The 17,874-nt window shown below is 56.7% G+C and overlaps 2 protein-coding genes across 2 annotated transcripts in view; both read right to left on the reverse strand.

Annotated features, from left to right (window-relative positions):
* Nucleotides 1-1,230: 1,230 nt before the first annotated feature.
* Nucleotides 1,231-10,578, reverse strand: TM6SF2 (transmembrane 6 superfamily member 2). The gene is made up of 10 exons (XM_054465060.2): nucleotides 10,369-10,578; nucleotides 8,262-8,365; nucleotides 7,590-7,687; nucleotides 7,418-7,521; nucleotides 6,932-7,014; nucleotides 5,857-5,981; nucleotides 5,207-5,308; nucleotides 4,842-4,934; nucleotides 3,699-3,818; nucleotides 1,231-2,039 (listed from the first exon to the last, which is right to left on the reverse strand). The coding sequence occupies exons 1-10, from the start codon at nucleotides 10,461-10,463 to the stop codon at nucleotides 1,830-1,832; spliced, it is 1,134 nt and encodes a 377-aa protein (XP_054321035.1). The 5' UTR covers nucleotides 10,464-10,578; the 3' UTR covers nucleotides 1,231-1,829.
* A 3,209-nt stretch (nucleotides 10,579-13,787) lies between these two features.
* The window catches only part of SUGP1 (SURP and G-patch domain containing 1), a 44,025-nt gene continuing 39,938 nt past the window's right edge, over nucleotides 13,788-17,874 (reverse strand). The window contains exons 9-14 of the mRNA XM_054465061.2: nucleotides 17,459-17,565; nucleotides 16,486-16,663; nucleotides 15,970-16,076; nucleotides 15,014-15,159; nucleotides 14,215-14,344; nucleotides 13,788-13,949 (exon numbers count right to left, since the gene is read on the reverse strand). Of these exons, the coding sequence (XP_054321036.1) occupies nucleotides 13,923-13,949; nucleotides 14,215-14,344; nucleotides 15,014-15,159; nucleotides 15,970-16,076; nucleotides 16,486-16,663; nucleotides 17,459-17,565 (695 nt within the window). The 3' untranslated portion in view covers nucleotides 13,788-13,922. The remainder of the gene's footprint in view (nucleotides 13,950-14,214; nucleotides 14,345-15,013; nucleotides 15,160-15,969; nucleotides 16,077-16,485; nucleotides 16,664-17,458; nucleotides 17,566-17,874) is intronic.

Here is a 17,874-nt window from a genome sequence, read left to right on the forward strand (position 1 = left end):
CAATCCCGGCGTCTGCCTGCAAGGGGAGGAGGAAGGCGGGCGAGGCGGGGTGTGTTAAAGGGGCCGCGGCGCCCACGTTCCCCTGGAGCAGTGGCTGGAGCGCGGGCGGAGAAAGAAGCGCTCTGGACTTGGAGTGCAGAGCTAGTTCCCTCACCCTGCTAGCTGAACTTAGGCCAGGGAAGAACCTCTCTGAGTCTCAGTTTAACCATCTTTGAAATGGAGGAGGGGGCTAAGTCTTCTATCTTGGTTACTGTGCTTTGGCAGGGGACCTGGGGGATCTGGTGAAAGAGATCATTTGGCCTGCAGGCCTCAGTTTACCCACCTGTCCATTGGGTAGTCATAGTGGAGTCCTGGTCTCCAGCACCCCAAATGTGCTCACTGTGCAGGGTGGGGGCCTCACGATAATCCTGTGGCCTGGAGCCACAGGCCCCAATCCAAGTCTGCCCCTCACTGGCTGTGAGACCTTGGAGGAGACAGTTGGCCTCTCTGAGCCTGCTGCTGACTCTTTGGTGAAGATCCAATAGCTAGACATACAGTAGATCTCCGGTAGGGGTTGGGAGGGGCAAGAAAAAGGGACATCTAGGCCGGGTGCAGTGGCTCATGTCTGTAATCCCAGCACTTTGTGAGGCCAAGACAGGAGGATCACCTGAGGTCAGGGGTTTGAGGCCAACCTGACCAACATGGAGAAACTCTGTCTCTACTAAAAATACAAAATTAGCCAGGTGTGGTGGCACATGCCTGTAATCCCAGCTACTCGAGGGGCTGAGGCAGGAGAATTCCTTGAACCCAGGAGGTGGAGGTTGTGGTGAGCCAAGATCATGCCATTGCATATCAGCCTGGGCAACAAGAGCGAAAACTCCGTCTCAAAAAAAAAAAAAAAAAAAAAAGAAAGAAAGAAAAGAAAAAGGGACATCTGGTTAAGTCCCTGACTTACTCCAGGCCCAAGTCACCCCTAAACCTGGCCTTTCACCCAATTTCAAAAAATCAAACAATAGGAAACAGTGAGTCTCTCCTAACACCTTGGCTTCCTTCCAGGACTCAGTTTCCCCTAAAATGAGCCCAACCCGACCAGATAGCAGAGGCAAGGTTGTGGTTTCTGTGGTCCAACAGGCTGGGGCTCCATCTCTTAGCTCGGCCATGTCTCGGGGGCTGAGGGGGAGAATGATCTCAGACCAGGACCTTCACCTCCTGCAGCCTTGGTTTCCCCATCTGGAATATGGAGTGAGATCCAGCATGTAGCAGTCAAGGTATACAGTAGGTGCTTAATAAATGTATCATGCTATTAGTTATGATTTATTGGTAGAGCAGGAACTTTTCTCTCTGGCTGTGACCTTCGGCAGGTCTCTTGTCCATACTGAGCTTCAGTTTTCCCATCTGGAAGATGAGCCGTGCATACCAACCAGAGGCCGCCTTCTGCTATTCCAGCACCTCTTGCTCGTGGCAACCACGATGGCAGTGATAGGTAGGCCCTCATGGAGGCCAAGAAGAGGATCCCTCGCCCCTGCACCCTGAAACACTTAGGCAGTGATATTTTGGAAATTGAAAGGGTTTTTACTAAAAGAATCCATGGGGGGATGATGGGTAAGTTCTGGAAGGGGTGGAAGCGTTCGTGTGGGAGTTGGAGCATGGCGACAGCTGTGGGAGGCTCTGCTTGCAGGAACACTTGGTGGTTGGTCTCCATCCCACCCACTGGACTGAAACTACCATAGCCAAGAACTAAAGACACCAGGAGATGTCCCTCCTGTCTCTAAAACACCCAACCCCCGCTTCCCCAGGTAGGGCTGACTGGGTGCGTAAACAGAGTCCTGGGTCCTGAGTCCACAGCTCTCTCAATGCTGCTTCTTGTGGAGGGCTAGGGGGTCGGAGGGTGGTGGCTGGTGGAAGAATGCGGGCCACCGAAGGCAACGGTAGGCCAGCAGTTGGGGGCCCAGCGCATACAGCAGATTACACACGAAGAAGCAGCCCCAGGTGTCCTCAGGCACACGGTAGGTGAAGGGTGTGCGCAGGTGCATGGAAGCCCCCATGTGCGAGAACTGTGCCTGGTAGCCAGACAGGGAAGATGGATGTCAGGGGCCAGGAAGGAACTGAAATCCCAGCATCACCGATGGCCCCCCAGGTAGGTCAGGCAGAACCCAGGGGATGCCCATCCCCACCTCTCGGGCTTTGCTCATCTATCTGTTTCCCATCTCCAGTCCGTCTATCTGTCTTTTTTTTTTTTTTTTTTTTTTTTGAGACAGTCTCACTCTGTTGCCCATGCTGGAGTGCAGTGGTGCAATCTCGGTTCACTGCAATCTCCGCTGCCTCCTGGGTTCAAGCAATTCTCGTGCTTCAGCCTCCTCTGAGTAGCTGGGACTACAGGCATGCACCTCTACACCTAGTTAATTTTTTGTATTTTTAGTAGAGATGGGGTTTCATCATGTTGCCCAGGCTGGTCTCGAACTCCTGAGGTCAGGCAATCCATCCACCTTGGCCTCCCAAAGTGCTAGGATTACATGTGTGAGCCACAGTGCCTGGCCTATTTTTAAAATTTCTATCTATCTATCTGTCTATCTATCTATCTATCTATCTATCATCTATCTATCTATCTATCTATCTATCTATCTATCTATCTATCTATCTATCCATCCATCCATCTATCTATCTATTTAGAGACAGGGTTTTGCTCTGTTGGCCAGGCTGAGTGCAGTGGCACAATCATGGCTCACTGCAGCCTCAACCTCCTGGGCTCAAGCGATCCTCCCATCTCAGCCTCCCGAGTAGCTAGCATAGCAGGCACGTGCTACCATGCCCAGCTAATTTTTGTACTTTTTGTAGAGGCAGGTTTTTGCCATGTTGCCTAGGCTGGTCTCAGACTCCTGGGCTCAAGCAGCCCTCCCATCTCGGCCTCCCAAAGTGCTGGGATTACAGGTGTGAGCCACCTCGCCCAGCCTTCTGTCTGTAAAGATTCCTGCCCTTACATGTCCTGTCTGACCCTCCCTGTGCTTGTCCACTTGTCTGTGAGTCCCCCCCAACTTGCCTAACCCCATCTCCTGGGCCCTGTACCCCATCTCTCTCTGACCTGGCTCCAGATCCTCCTCCCAGTCTTCCCCACCCCAGAGGTCTTGGCACAAATCCTGTGGATTCTAGATGTTTTCCTGGTCCCTACTTCCCTGGCTGGGGCCCAGGCTTTAGCACTTTTCATCAGGAACCCAGAAAAAGCTCTTAGCTCTGACTGGGCCCCTCACTGCTCAAACACCTCCTCAAACGCCCCATCACCCTCAGTACAAGCCCCCAGTCCCAGAGTTCAAAGCCTTCAGCATCCAGCTGTCAATTTCTCTTATCTGCCTTTACCTGTGTTATGGCCCTGCTAAATCACTCTCTCCCTCTGTGCTTCTCCTTATGCTGTTCCCATTCCTGGAATGCCCTTCCCTGCCTGGAGAACTCATCCTCATACATCAAAGCCCAGCTCCTATGCCCTGCTTCTAGGAAACCTTTCCCCTCTGGAATCCTTCACAGCCCCTGTCCCTCTTTTCATAGGGCTTGGAGTGTCTGTATCTGGCTTTGTCTCCCCTCGACTAGGGAATCCTGGGATACTGGGCCTGGGGCTGGGGCCTCTTGGGGGCCTATCATTACAGTGCCCAGGGAGGACACCAAAGGCTTGATGAGTAGACAGAAATTCTCTCCCACATGCCTGTTCACCCACCCACCCTCCACCTCACCTGGCCGATGGCTCCAGCAAACACCAAGGCCCAGTCTGGCAGCCAGGAGCAACCAGGGAAGGTGAGAGCATAGGCAGCCAGGCCGCAGAAAGGCAGGACATAAAACATGTACATCAGCATCTGCAGGGGCAGGAGGAGAGGGGCACCAGCCTGTGAGATGAGCAGCTACCCCAGGTGGGTCTCCTGAGACCCCTGAGGTAGAGGCCCTGAGGAAGGATCTGGATGGCCTCAGACCCCACCCAGGCTCTCTGCAAAGTGCTCCTCTGTTTCCCTTGGGGATCCTTGCCCCCAACCCCCGAACACATACACCAAACCTACTAAGCTTTCTCTGGAAGTGACATGCGACCCTGGCCTAGCCAGTCGGAGCATTCCAGCCCCCTGTCCATGATGCTCAGTAAGGGACGGGCAAGTGATTCAGGCTGGGCCAATCTGAGCCTGCCTAAGACTTGTGCTTAAGCTTGGGTGTAATAAGGGCTCACATTGCTCTGGGGTGGCTGAGTGGGGTGCATGGAAGCCTGAAGCTGCCACAGGCTCTCTCTGCCACTCCATAAAGGGACTGCCTGAGAGCGAAGCCATGCAAAGAAAGCAGAGCCCAGAGGCCGGGCATGGTGGCTCATGCCTGTAATCCCAGCACTTTGGGAGGCTGAGGTGGGTGGATCACTTGAGGCCAGGAGTTCAAGACCAGCCTGACCAACATGGTGAAACCCCGTATCTACTAAAAATACAAAATTAGCTGAGTATGGTGGCGCATGCCTGTAATCCCAGCTACTTGGGAGGCTGAGGCAGGAGAATCACTTGAGCCCAGGAGGTGGAGGTTGCAGTGAGCCGAGATCATGCCATTGCACTCCAGCCTGGGCGACAAGAGCAAAACTCTGTTTAAAAAAAAAAAAAAAGAAAGAAAAGAAAGGAAAAGAAAAGAAAAGAAAAGAAAGGAAAAGAAAAGAAAAGAAGAGCCCAGAGTCTGCACCTTGAGCACCTGGATCCAGCCATACCTGAAGACCACATCTGTCCTTTTTTGGTAGGACAGTAAATTCCATATGGGCTTCTGCCTGTCTGAGTTGTGCTTCTGGCACCTGCTTCAAAGAGGCCCAGTGGACCCCTACCCATGGCAGGGGCGTGGTCTTCTCCCCACTCCCCTCTCACCTGCACCTTAGGGTAGGCCACAGGGTCCCGCAGGTATGGCTCATACTGGTAGATATAGACAAAGCAGGCATCTGTGGGGCAATCAAGCACCACCTGGAGCAGACAGACATACCAAGAACCCTCAGACATCCCTCCCACAGGAAGCCTCCCCCACCCTCCCAGGCCCACACCCCTTGCTCTGGCCTCTCCCAGCCCAGCTCAAGTTGGGCTGGCTGGGAGAAATGGGGCTTTGTCATGGAACACTCAGGTTAGGCTTGATGAAGAACTTCCTTGGATGATCAAACAGGAAGGGCAGTGTGGGAGAGGTGGGTCAGGGAAGGGAGACCGGTGGCAGGGGAGGAGGAGACCAACCAGCGCAGACTCACCAGGCCCCGGAACAGAGTGAAGAAGCCAGCAAGGATGAGGTATATGACAAGGGCCAGGTCAGCCGGACGCTGCAGGAGTCCCTTTCTTTGTTCCTCTTGCACCTGGCCCAGGGGAGAGAAACAGACAGCATGAGAGGTAGTCAATGAGAAGTATTCAGTAGGTACTCAATAAAGGCTCCTAAGGCTCCTCCCTTCTTTCTTTTTTTCTTTTTTCTTTTTTCTTTTTTTTTTTTTTTTTTTTTTGAGACAGGGTCTCATTCTGTTGCCTAGGCTTGAGTGAAGTAGCACAGTCTCAGCTCACTGCAGCCTCAATCTCCTGGGCTCAAGTGATCCTCCCACCTCAGCCTCCCGAATAGCTGGGACCACAGGCATGCACCACCACATCTGGCTAATTTTTTTAACTTTTTGTAGAGTTAAAAAATCTGGCTGTGTTGCCCAGGCTGGTCTCCAATTCCTGGGCTCAAGTGATCCTCATGCCTTGGCCTCCCAAAATGTTGGGATTACAGGCATGAGCCACCGCACCCAGCCCTCCCTTCTTTCTTACGACAAAGGAGAAACTTCCAAGGAAACTAAGTCTTTGACCAAAAGCAACTCACACGGGGAAAGTTCAGGCACGTTGGGACAAGGCCTAAGAGGGGTAAGGTACTCACCATGTTGGCGGTGCAGCGGTTTGGCGCCCGGGGCTGGCTGAAGACCTTCATGCCAGCCCAGCATGGCACCAGCAGGTAGGGGATGGTGAGGAAGAAGGCAGGCCTGATCTCGGAGCTGTATTTGCCTGCCATGGTGCAGGAGAGAGGGCATCAGCCATGCCAGAACCCTGCTGGACGTCTGTTTGTTTGTTTGTTCTGAGACAGAGTCTTGCTCTGTCACCCAGGCTGGAGTGCAGTGGCGCAATCTTGGCTCACTGCAACCTCTGCCTCCCAGGTTCAAGCAATTCTCTTGTCTCAGCCTCCTGAGTAGCTGGGATTACAGGCATGCGCCATTATACCTGGCTAATTTTTGTATTTTTAATATAGGCAGGGTTTCACCATCCTGCCCAGGCTGATCTTGAACTCCACGGCTCAAGTGATTGAGGAGGCAGGCGAATCTCTTGAGCCAAGGAGTTGGAGACCAGCCTGAGCAACATAAGGATTACAGGCGTGAACCACTGCACCTGGCCTCTCTGGCTGGACATCTTGATTCAGAAATACCATCCTCATTCAAGCTCCACCGCCCTCCATGGCTCCCTAGTGCCCACAGGATGATGTCCATGCTCCTCAGCCTAGCCTGCCTCAATTTACCTTCTGAATATGGATCCTACCTTCCAGTGGGTTCTTTGCTTCCTACGAATACACCTTGGGTGTTCCCTTTGCAGAGGTTTTGCCATGCCAACCTCCCAGACTGCCTTCACTGCTCTACCTCCCAAGACCTACCCCTGAAGCTTTCACCCTGTCCCCAAGATTCACCCTAAAATTCCCCTCCTGTGTCAAGACCATTCTGGGTCAAACCCCTGGGGCTGGGAACCATTGCCTGGGGAGAAAGCAGAGTTTGGGTTCTCCCACCTTCCAAGAGGAAACAAGGACCAGAAAGGGGTGGGCTGCTGACTGAGGCTGTGGACACGCAAAGAGGGAGGTGGGGCCTCTGCAGACATCAGGGAAGGGATGGAGGATCCAATGGGGGTGCTTCTAGGTGCAGGGCAGTGACCAAGCCCAAGAGAACCTGGATTTCCCAAAGCCTTGTCCTTACCAAGAATGTTTCCTGTAAGGAACACCAGGATGCTCATGGCGAAGGAACCCAGCCAGTAGAGTCCAAAGTTCCGGTATCTCTTCCTGAGCAGGGGATGGAGGGGTGACCAGCAGGTAGTCACTCCGCAATCTCAGAGCCCCAGCCAGGGCCCAGAGACCACCGTGGGTTTCCCAGCTCCGGGTCCCTTTCAGTTTTGCCCAGGATGGAAGGGACAACAGGGAGTTGAACGGGGGAATAACAGTGAGACCCTCTGTCCAAGAACAGAAGTGGCTGCCCAGGCACAGGGTGGATGTAAGCAATGCTAGGCCACCACCTACACCTGAGACGTTCCCTGGAACCTTCTCCTGGCCACCCCTGGCTGGAGCCCTAGAGAGGCGTCCTGATTTCTCCTACAGACACTTCTGGCTCCACTCTGCCCTGGGACCCCATCTGAGGATGCAACTTCTCTCCCAGGGTCAGGGGCCACCCTCTCCCTGCCTCCTGCACCTTCTGCAGATGGCGCCAGCCATGGCCAGGTAGAGGAGGTAGTGAACAGTGCCATCCCAGTAGCAAATGAAGACTCCGTGCGCTGTGCGCAGGTATGGCTCTCCCTGTGGGGGCAGGTGGGAGACTCAGACGGGCAGTGCGGCAGGGGGATCCCTGGCCGTCCCCTAAGTACCTCCTTGGTGTAGAACTCCATGAAGCCCACCATATAGCTGTCTTCCTGAAGAGCGATGATGAGATCCACAACCGAGGTGAAGGCGAAGACCGCAAAGACTGCAGTGAGTGGGCGGGCCGTGTCAGGTGTGGGAGGGGACACGTGTGGGTGGGGCTAGGGCTCAGTGTGGGCTTGAAGTTAAGGTCAGGGACGAGATTATTCCAGGCAAGGACTCCAGGCCCAGTCCCTGCCCCAACCCCAAAGGTTGCATGACCGCAGTCCTGCCTCATTCTGCAAGTCTGATGGAGGAGACACAGCCTGGCTCTCAGAAGTCCCTGGTTTGATTCGGAGGCCCAGTGCCTGCCTTTGGGAGTCCCCAGTCCCATGGGAGAGGCACCGTCCCCGTCCTCAGGAGATCTCAAAGTGATGAGGCAGTATACTCTTTTTCAGGAGCTTCTAATCTGATGGGGGAGATGCAGTCCCTGTTCTCAGGAGCCCCAGCTCTGAAGGGGGAGGCTCTTTGAGGTTCCCCAGTTTAATGGGAGTGTTCAAATCTCTTTGAGGTCTCCAGTCTGATGGGAGCTCTTAAAGGGCCCCCAGTCTGATGGAGGAGGCCCTTTAATGGCCCCCAAGTCTGAGGGTGGAGGCCCTTGCCTGGACAGTCTTCTTCCCCACAGCTTCCCACTGACTCACCAGCATAGAGTGGGTCATAGGAGACCTCACCATGGGACAAGCTGTAGACCGCCACGAAGAGCAGACCCAGGATTAGGGCGCTCATCAATGCCACCCACAGGGGGCTGTGGAGAGGGAAGCCAAGTCAGGGAGGCCAGGCCCAGTGCTGAGGCATTGCCCCACCCTCCCTGGTGGGGGAAGGGGCAGACTCCTGGAAGCCCCAGGGGAAGAGACTAAAGTGTTCATCCATCAATGCTGTTCCCTGAAACTGCTCTCACCCTGTGCCAGGCCCTTGCTCAGGCTGTTTCTTCCTTCTGGAAACCGCTTCCAGAAGCCTTTTCCACTTGGCAAACTCCTACTCATCCTTCATGGCCCATCCACATTGTTCTTCCTCCATGAAGCCCTCCCTGACTCCCCAGAAAGGATCACTGTTTAACTTGGGCTAGCTACAGAGGGGACATTCATCAGCCTGTTTCTTTTTCTCTTTTCTTTTCTCTTTCTTTCTTTCTTTTTTTCTTTTTCTTTCTTCTTTCTCTCTCTCTCTTTCTTTTTGAGACGGAGCACTGACACCCAGGCTGGAGTGCAGTGGTGCAATCTTGGCTCACTGCAACCTCTGCCTTCTAGGTTCAAGCGATTCTCCTGCCTCAGCCTCCCAAGTAGCTGGGATTACAGGTGCCCACCACCACACCCGGCTAATTTTTGTATTTTTAGTAGAGACGGGGTTTCACCATGTTGGCCAGGTTGGTCTCGAACTCCTGACCTCAGGTGATTTGCCCACCTCAGCCTCCCAAAGTGCTAGGATTACAGGCATGAGCCACCACGCCTGGCCTGCCCCTTCTGACTTTACCATTTATCCCATCATTTGTTATGTGTTTGACTCAGTCTGTTCAGTCATTCTACAACATCAAGTCCCTCTGTGGCCAGGCCCAGCTCCCAAGCCACACGGTCTTGAGTGCTCAGTTCTGTAGACTTCACTGTCTGACGCTCCCAGCTCCTCCCAGCTAAAGTCCAAATGCCTCTATTAACTCCACCCTACCCCTGCCCTGACCTGCACCCACAACCTGATAAGACAGGTCAACCAGTTGCATAGATAACAGAAGCCAGTTCTCTGGGCAGCCCTCAACCCAGGTGGGCAAATCCGGGCCCAGAGAGGATGGGAGTACTGTCCAGTTGTCCAGGGTCACATACAAGACTCTGTCCATCACTCTCCAGGCCCTTATTTTCTCATGATCCCCTCAGAACCCAAGATCTCCATCCTGACCCCATCTAACAATGACATTATAGTACTCAGATGAGACCAAGACAAATCTTTGTACACAGTTTATAATCCTTAACCGTAACTATGAGATGAGATCTAGGATCGTGCCCATTACACTGATGAGGGAACTGAGGCTCCCAGAGGAAATTGGCTCACCCAGGATCCCAGGAGATGGAGATGGGTATTCCCACCCAGGGAGCCAGGCTCATGGTTAAGACTCTCTCCACCCCATGGCTTGGGTTGAGCTGGGTTTAGAAGTGCGAGGGGCTTGCAGATGTCCACTATCCGGTGGCTGGACCCACAGGGCTAGGATCTAGGGTTAGGAGACAGGGACCAGGAAAGGGAACCAGTAGGGGGAACTGAGTCTAGGGACACAGTTAGCCAGCCCTGAACAAGAGGAAAGTCACAGGCCTGAGACAGGCAATGGAGTAGGGTGTGTGTGTGTGTGTGTGTGTGTGTGTGTGTGTGTGTGTGTGTCAGCAGGAGCCAGGTACCCGGGGCCTTATCTGGGACAATACTTTTACCCTTGGCGACTTTGGAGCCTTTGCAGGGCGCATCCGTGGGAAAACCTCAGAAACCCTCCAAAGCTCTGGCTTGTGGGGACTCATCATTTCTTCTTCCCAGGCCACAAACATCCCAGGAGCGGCCGCATTCCAGCCTCCAACCCGGCGGAAAGGGGACTTCCGGTTAGAGGGGGGCGTTCTTCTGGCCCAGCCCCAATCCTGCCGGGTCGGAGCTGAGCTGGGGCGCAGGGCTCGCAGGAGCCAGGTCCGCGGACCGCGCATCCTCCCTCCAGCCCACCTCCAGTCCTCCCCGCCCCCGCCCGCCCCCACTGTCCCCAAGGCCGCCCTCGCCCCTCCCCGCACGCACTGAGAGAGCGCCGAGACGTGGTTGAGCGCGTAGGACACCGGGAGGGCGCTCAGCGACAGCGCCGCGATCTTGCTGGCCAGCGGCGGGATGTCCATAGCGGCGGCGGCTGGACCCCGGCTCAGCCCCAGCGTGTTCTCCAGGGCGCTCGGCTTCTCGTTGGCGGCGCGTCCGGGCCGAGGCTGCCAGGGACCCGCCCCGCACAAAGGTCGCCCCCCGCTGCGCCCTGGACAGGCCGCCGTGACCGCCCCGCGTGTTCCCAGGGAGCCTCCAAGGCCCCTCCCCGGCCCTCCCCATGGCAGCTGCCCCGCCCCTTCGCCCCTCACCATCGACACCCTCGTCTCCAGTGGCCGTCCCGCTGCTCAGCCTCAGTTTCCCTCACTGTCAAAGGCTGGGACACAACACCTCGGGATGCTTCTACTCTTAGGCCAAGGGGTGCGCCCTGGAGGTCCTGGCGTGCCCCCTCTTTCCCCTGCCTCCACAACCTCGTTCTAAGGAAATTCGTTCTCCTGGACTCTGCGCTTCTAAACCTCCGCATTCCCCAGAGTTTCCCATCCCCACCCAAAGATCAAGTGGGCATTCCCTGTGCGTACTGATGGAGCAACCTCCAGCTCTTGGGTGCAAAATGCCTTTCAGTGGGCTTAGATTTGAGTTTTCATAAGGTGGCCACAAATGTAAACGTGTTTCCAGGCAGGTGTGAGGTTTTTTTGTTTTTTTGTGTGTGTTTTTTTGAGAGGAGGTCTCACTCTGTCACCCAGACTGGAGTGCAGTGGCCCGCCTTGAACTCCCAGCCTCAAGAGACCTCAGCCTCCCAAGTAGTTGGGACTACAGGTATGCACCACCATGCGCAGCTAATTATTTTTTGTAAAGACAGAGGTCTCACTTTGTTGCCCAGGCTGGTTTCAAACTCCTGGGCTCAAGGGATCCTCCCACGTCAGCCTCCCAAGGAGCTGGGATTACAGGCATGAGCCACTGCGAGGGGTCTTTAAGTGTGAGGCTTTGACTCTGGGGCTGTCCCTTTGCAGGCTAGTCCCGGGTTGAGGGTTCTTCATTTCGGGGAGAGGGTAGAAGCGGTCCTGGGGGTGGGGGCTGAAGTTAGAATATCGGGATGGAGCCAGTTTGGTGAAGAGTTTGGGAACGGTGTTCCTGGCAGGGAGGAAAATGGCTCAGGCTTGGAACTGAGCAGTGGAAAGGAGGTTGGTTCTGCTGGGGTGTGATGAGAAGCGAGACAGCTGTGAGAGGCTGTGGGAGGTTTTGAACAGCTGGGAGGGGGCCACAGTATTGGGGGGGAGAATGAGGAGGAGACCATCTGTCTTTGTCACTCCCTCCAACCAGACTCTGGCCCATGCGGAGTACCTGTGGATGCTGCAGACAGCAAGGTGAACCACGCCCACCTGACGCCTGCCCCACGGGACCCCAGTCTGCAGCTGGCACAAATTCTAACCACTACCCCTACCTCAGGCCCCATTCTGCACGCAGCCCCTTAGCTTGACGCCAACTGGGTCACAGGTCTTCCTGAACTGGGCCACAAGAGGGTCTTCTGGCCGCAGGTCTGACTCAGCCTCCTTCCCCAGGTGTCCACTGCCCATGGGTGAAGTTCAGGTTCCCCTGGACTTTCCCCAACTCTAGCAGGGTCAACACCCCCCAGGCCTGCTTTCTGTCTGCAAAATGAGCCTTCTTGTAAGCGGGCCCCAGCATCCCCTCCTCCAGGCAGCCCTGCCTGCCACCCCCACCCCACCTTCTCCACACAAGGCCAGGGTGTCTGTGCCCAGCTCAGCCTAGGGGCTTGGCCTTGTCCCGTGTACAGGATGCACCTGCACACGCACACAGCACTTGGAGGCCTCGTCCCCTGCCAAGGGGTAAAGTCCATGCCCTGAGCCTGGTGAGCCTCCAGGTTGCTGAGAACTGAGAAATGACTTGGATGGCTGAATGCCTGGGACCAAGCCCCAGGATTCCCTGAACCACTGGCTGCTGAGAACTACCCCGCTGTACTCAGGGTCCTGGCCCACTGCCTTCTGGGCAGCCCTCATGCATGGGCACCCAGGCCAAGCCCACCAATGTTACTCTTTGCTCTGCCTCAGCCACAGCGTCAGGAAGGGACAAAGGGTGGTATATCACCCCAGCCTTGGCTCTGCCACTGCCTCTGGCACCTCCCTGGTCTCAGACCCTACTAAGACACTCTGCAGACCACCCCACCAAGGCTCCCTGGTTCCTCTCAGTAGCAGCCTCAGACCTCGTCCCCAGCAACCTGGCTGACTGGAACAGATCTTGTCTACCTGGTCCCCACACTTGGCACCCAGTGTTTGCTGAATGGCTGTGTGAACACAAGCTGGCCCAAGAGCCCGACTCCATGCCAAACATGTGAATAGGGAGCCCCTGGTGCCTGCAGGGGCTGGGCAGCACCCACTGGGTGTGTGTGTGGGGGGTGGGGGGTGGGGGCAGATGGAAATGCAGATTCCCAGGGCCCTGCCCAACCAGCTGACTCGGCAGCTGCAGCTTAACAAGATCCCCAGGGTGACTTAGGCACAAATGTGGGGCTCTGGCCCTGGGGCAGATGTGGGGGTCTTGGCACACACTGTGGCCTGGGCTACCCTCCTGCCTCAAAACCTCCGGCTCTGAGGCCCTTCCTTCTAGGAGCTGCCCGACATGTTGGCATGGCACATCCATCCATGCGGCTGTCCCCTAACGACACAAGCCCCAGGTACTCGTGTGCCTACCACACTGGTGGGACCTGAAGGGCCACAGCCAACACCTGTGTGCTGGGCCCCGCCAGCACCAGCACCACCTGCCAGGAGAGCACACGGGTGTGCCAAGAAGCCACCTGCCCCCACAGGTCTGAGGGAAGGTGGGGCCCCGCCTGGAGACCCCTCCCCAACCTCCCTCTGCAGCAGTGCTAAGCTGGGAGGTTCCTGACATTCCTTTAGCCCAGGTGTGGCCAAGTCTCCAGCTTTATTATTATTATTATTATTTGAGACAGTCTTGCTCTCTCACCCAGGCTGGAGTGCAAAGGCGCAATCTCGGCTCACTGCAACCGCTTCCCACGTTCAAGCGATTCTTCTGCCTCCGCCTCCCGAGTAGCTGAGACTACAGGTGTGCACCACCATGCCCAGCTAATTTTATATTTTTAGTAGAGACAGGATTTCACCATGTTAGCCAGGCTGGTCTTAAACTCCTGACCTCCAGTGATCCGCCCGCCTTGGCCTCCCGAAGTGCTGGGATTACAGGTGTGAGACACCGCACCTGGCCTTCCAGCTTTATGCTGAGAACAGCTTTCTTCCTCCCCTCCAGTGCAACCCAGGCTGAGCGGGGACGGAGACTCCACAGGCCAATAAGGAGAGCCCCGAGACAGCATCTTGCACCCCGTGCCCAGCCTGGTCCCGCTGCTAACAGGAGGGGCTTCCTGCAACAGGACCAGGCATCTGTGGTGGATGAGCACTGGGACTTTATTACACGGCACGGCACTCGTGACAACGGGAGGGGTGGGCAGAAATGCAGGCCGGAACATTCCACAGTCCAGGGACGGTTGGTCATTCAGAAAGTATGTATTTCCAGAACACTCAGTAGTAAGGCCGTCTGGGGTTGTTCTGTGGAAGGCAAAACAGATAACAGGAGGAGGGGATTAGTGCTCAAGACAGCAGTTCCTCCTGTCTGAAACCTTCCGGAGACAGCTGAGCCCACGCCCTCGAGGTGGCAGGGCAGGCTTGGGGGACGGGTGGGGGCTTGAACGCAGGTGGGTGGTAGGGGGCTCGCTGGTGAGACCCAGCCTGGCTGGACTGAGGAAGGAAGGGAGCCTTCTGTTCCCACCACCATCCTCTCCTGAGCAAAGGTGGCCCAGCCGGGCATGCGTACCAGGGGGTTGGGCCGGAAGCGGTAGGCCAGCATCATCCTCTTGCGGAACGCCTCATACTCGTCGTCCTCCTTGGAGAGCTCTGCTGGCCGGTCAATGCCGAAGCCGGCGCCGTCCACTGTGGTGGTGCCCCTACAGGGAGAAGAGGATGTGAGCAGGGGGCTGGGCCAGTGCCAGTGAGAAGGGGCCTGGGGCCAGAACTCTGGCCAGGGAGGCTGGGCACAGCTGGGCTCTCAGCAGCACCCCCTGGGGGTGCAGGGCTGGGCTGGGACATATCTGCACAGAGAGAAGCTTGAACCTGGTCAAGGAGGGGAGACGCCGGCAGCGGGGGCCTAGGCCCCAGGGTCCCACACAGGAAGGAGTAGCCCACAGTGCAGGTTGTCGCAGCTCTTGGGATGGCAGGATAGTTACTCAAGGACAGCCTTGAAGGGGGCACTCCGGGCCAGGGTCACACCTGGGAGACCTCCTGCCCATCTCTGGGACTGGTTTCGCACTCATGGGGAATTCAAATAAGACCCTTCACAAGGGAGACAGGGCCTGACCCATCTGTACCCTCACCCACCCCACCTGGCCTGGAGATACTCATGAGGGGACAGAAGGAGGCCCTGGGACTGGGGAGGACCCAGCCTGTATGGCCTTCTGCACTGCAGGCCTGTGCCTGACAAGGGGTGTGCAGTGGGGTGCTGTGATCATTTTGCCACAAGAGAAAAGCAATGACGTAAAGGGGTGGGAATGGGGAGGTGGCAGGGGAGCCACAGACCCCAAGTTCATGGCCATGCCCTCCCACAGGGCCACACTCACTTGTTCACCGGGTTCTTGATGCCCTGGCCCTCCGAGCCCAGCCCCTCGCCCTCCTTCCAGCCCATCTTCATCAGCATCTGGTAGCCAATGTTCTCCACAGTCAGCTTGAACTCCTTGTACTCTGAGTAGTCAGGCTCACGGCCCTCCTGCAAGGTGAGGAAGCAGCTGTCACCCACCAGGGCTGGGGCTGTGGTGGCCCCCAAATCCAACCTTCTGCCTTTGGTTTCAATCAGTGCTGGGACCAGCGGCCCATCTGCCTCCCTCTCACCAGATCACACTCCTTGAGAACAAACAGACCAAGCTCCTCCGGCTTCTCAGGGTCCCCGGGGCCTTAATGCCAAACTGTGCACCCCTGGTGGCCAAGTCAAAAGGGCAAGAGGATGAGTTACACAGGCCTTATCCACCTGAGATAAAGCAATGGTTCGCTGGCAAAGAGAAGCCCTGTGTTCATGTCCTGAGAGCGATTTGTTGTACAAGGTACTAATAAGAGATGGACAACGAGGTTACCACCTCGCTAATGAGGTTATCAGGCCCTGAACAGTTTTATAAAAAAACCTCAAAAAGATAAAGGGGGACATGCCATGTCAGCCCTCTCCCCTCAGGAGCCCAACAGCAGCAGAGGCAGAATGTTAAACTCTGGTTCTGGAGAGGCCAGTCCGTGGGGACTTCTGCCGGAGAAACACTTTGCCTGTAAACTGCACTTAATTGGCTCCACTGGAAGCAGAATTTCCCCCGCAACCCCAGGAAATGTTTCTGAGGCGGCAGCTGAGCTGCTGTTTGCTAATTCCCTACACAGACGGCGCCTGTCATTAACAGATGCCTCCTGCAGCGAAAGGGCCTGGCTCCTGCTGTGATCGAGCGGGTAGCCAGGCTACTTTGGGCGCCTGCAGGGTGAGGCAGGTACAGGAGGGGCTGGCACGTGGCAGAGGCTGGAGCCGGGGCCCCTCCTGGCTCACCTTCAGGGCCTTGAAGGTCTCCATAAACTTTTCCAGCTCATCTGGAGGCAGGAAGTCTCCGATGAAGTGCTTGCCCCGGCCCATCTTTGTCAGCTGCTCGGCCCATTCTGCTCAGAGAAGCAGAAAGGTGAGAAGAGGGAGAAGTAGGAAGGAGGGGAGCAGGCCTGGTGGCTCCCAGGGCACAGGCTCAGTGGGAGCCTGGGGCCCCCAGGGAAGGAGGCAGCTGGGCCATGACCCCAGCCCGAGCCTCTGCCCAGCGAGGCAGCCCAGCATTCAGTGAACCCTGTGCAGCTCTTCACCCTCACGATGTCAGGACCGCTCCTTTTCACCACGGAGAAAACTAGGCCCCAGAGAGACTGAGCCTCTCACTCCAGGCCTCACAGCCACAGGAGGCAGGCTAGGGGCTGAACCAGGATGGCAGCTCAAGACCACGTGTGGCGCATCCAGGTAACCTTCCAGGGCAGGTGAGGGGGGCCACACCCAGCCCAGCCGGGCCCACCCCACTGCCCCGCGTACCCCTGGTCTTGTCCATCTCCATGCGCCGCAGCTGGTGCTCCCAGGTGCCCAGCTCGCTGTCCACCTCCTCGTCGCTGTCATAGCCGTGCTGGTGCTGCTGCACCGCCTTCTCCCACAGCAGCTGCATGTCCTGCATAGCCCGCTTGTGCTGCATGATCATGTCGTACATCTGCTGCATCTGCAGGGCACACTCGCCAGTGAGCCAGGGCACGGCGCCGTGGCCTGCCGGAGCCCCGCCCCTGCTCCCCGCCTCCAGTGCTGGGCGTGCCCCCGCCGGAACCTGGCTCATCTGGACCCCTGGGCAGGACTGGAGCAAGGACTCTAGCAAGTACTGAGTACTGCCCTGGGTTCTCTAAATCCCGGTGTGGAGCACGGAGGACCTCTTGGCCACTGAATGAGGGTAACTCAGGGTCCTGACCCCTGGGAGGGTCGAGGGTGATGTGACGGGGCTGCGGGCCTGGAGGAGGGGTCAGGGTGAGCTGACCCCAGGGACTGACAGGCAGGCACCCGCAGCTCCCCAGGGGAGCCAACACTGACACTGCCCAACTCCAACTGGGAGGCCCTAAGTCCCTCACGGTGCCCTGTGCTGACCAGGATGGTCCTGCACTAGACACGACAGAGGACTGCGGACAGAGAACATCAACATAGACTATCCCATGGGAACCAGCCCTGGAGCACGGCAAGAAGCAGCCACAAAGCTCAGGCCAGAATCACAGACCACTGGGGCCGCCCCAAGGGCCAGCAGTCTCCCAGACAGCCTGAGAGGCCACTCAGGTGCAGTAGGGGGTGGCATGCCACCTACTGGGGCAGGGGGACCTGCCTGCCTGGAAGCCTCCCCGCTGGGCATGGGTTCCACCTGAACGCAGGAGCTTGGCGAAGCACATGAACCCCTGTGACCGCTGCACCCAGGGGTAAAGGACAACATTCTATGGGCACCGACCATGTCCCCGTCCCCTTGTCCCCGCAGTCTTACCTCCTGCTGCTCCTTCAGCTGCTTCTTCTGGGCATCCGACAGCTCTGTGACGCCCACTAGACCCACAGGCTTCCCCTTCTCGTAGCCGAGCCCCTTGAGATCCTGAACTGGAAACCAAAGACACAGGGTAGTCAGAGCCTGACAGGTGCACCTCAATCTTGCCCTTGCGCTGGGGTGTGCTGTGAGTCTCACGCCTTCATGACACTCCAGTCACACGGGGCCCTCACATCATTACTGTCAGTGCCATGTGGTACGTGACGGCCTCGGGGTCCCGCTGTATGCTGCCAAGTGCACCCCCACGTCTTATGTCCTTATGATCTCTCCAGCCAGGCTCTACACACCACCACATTGCAGATGTGGACACCAAGAATCAGAGGTTCCGGGACTCACTCAGGGTCACACGGCTAATGAGTGAC

The sequence above is a fragment of the Pongo pygmaeus genome, chromosome 20 (genome assembly GCF_028885625.2).
Source record: "Pongo pygmaeus isolate AG05252 chromosome 20, NHGRI_mPonPyg2-v2.0_pri, whole genome shotgun sequence".
NCBI classification, from domain to species: domain Eukaryota; kingdom Metazoa; phylum Chordata; class Mammalia; order Primates; family Hominidae; genus Pongo; species Pongo pygmaeus.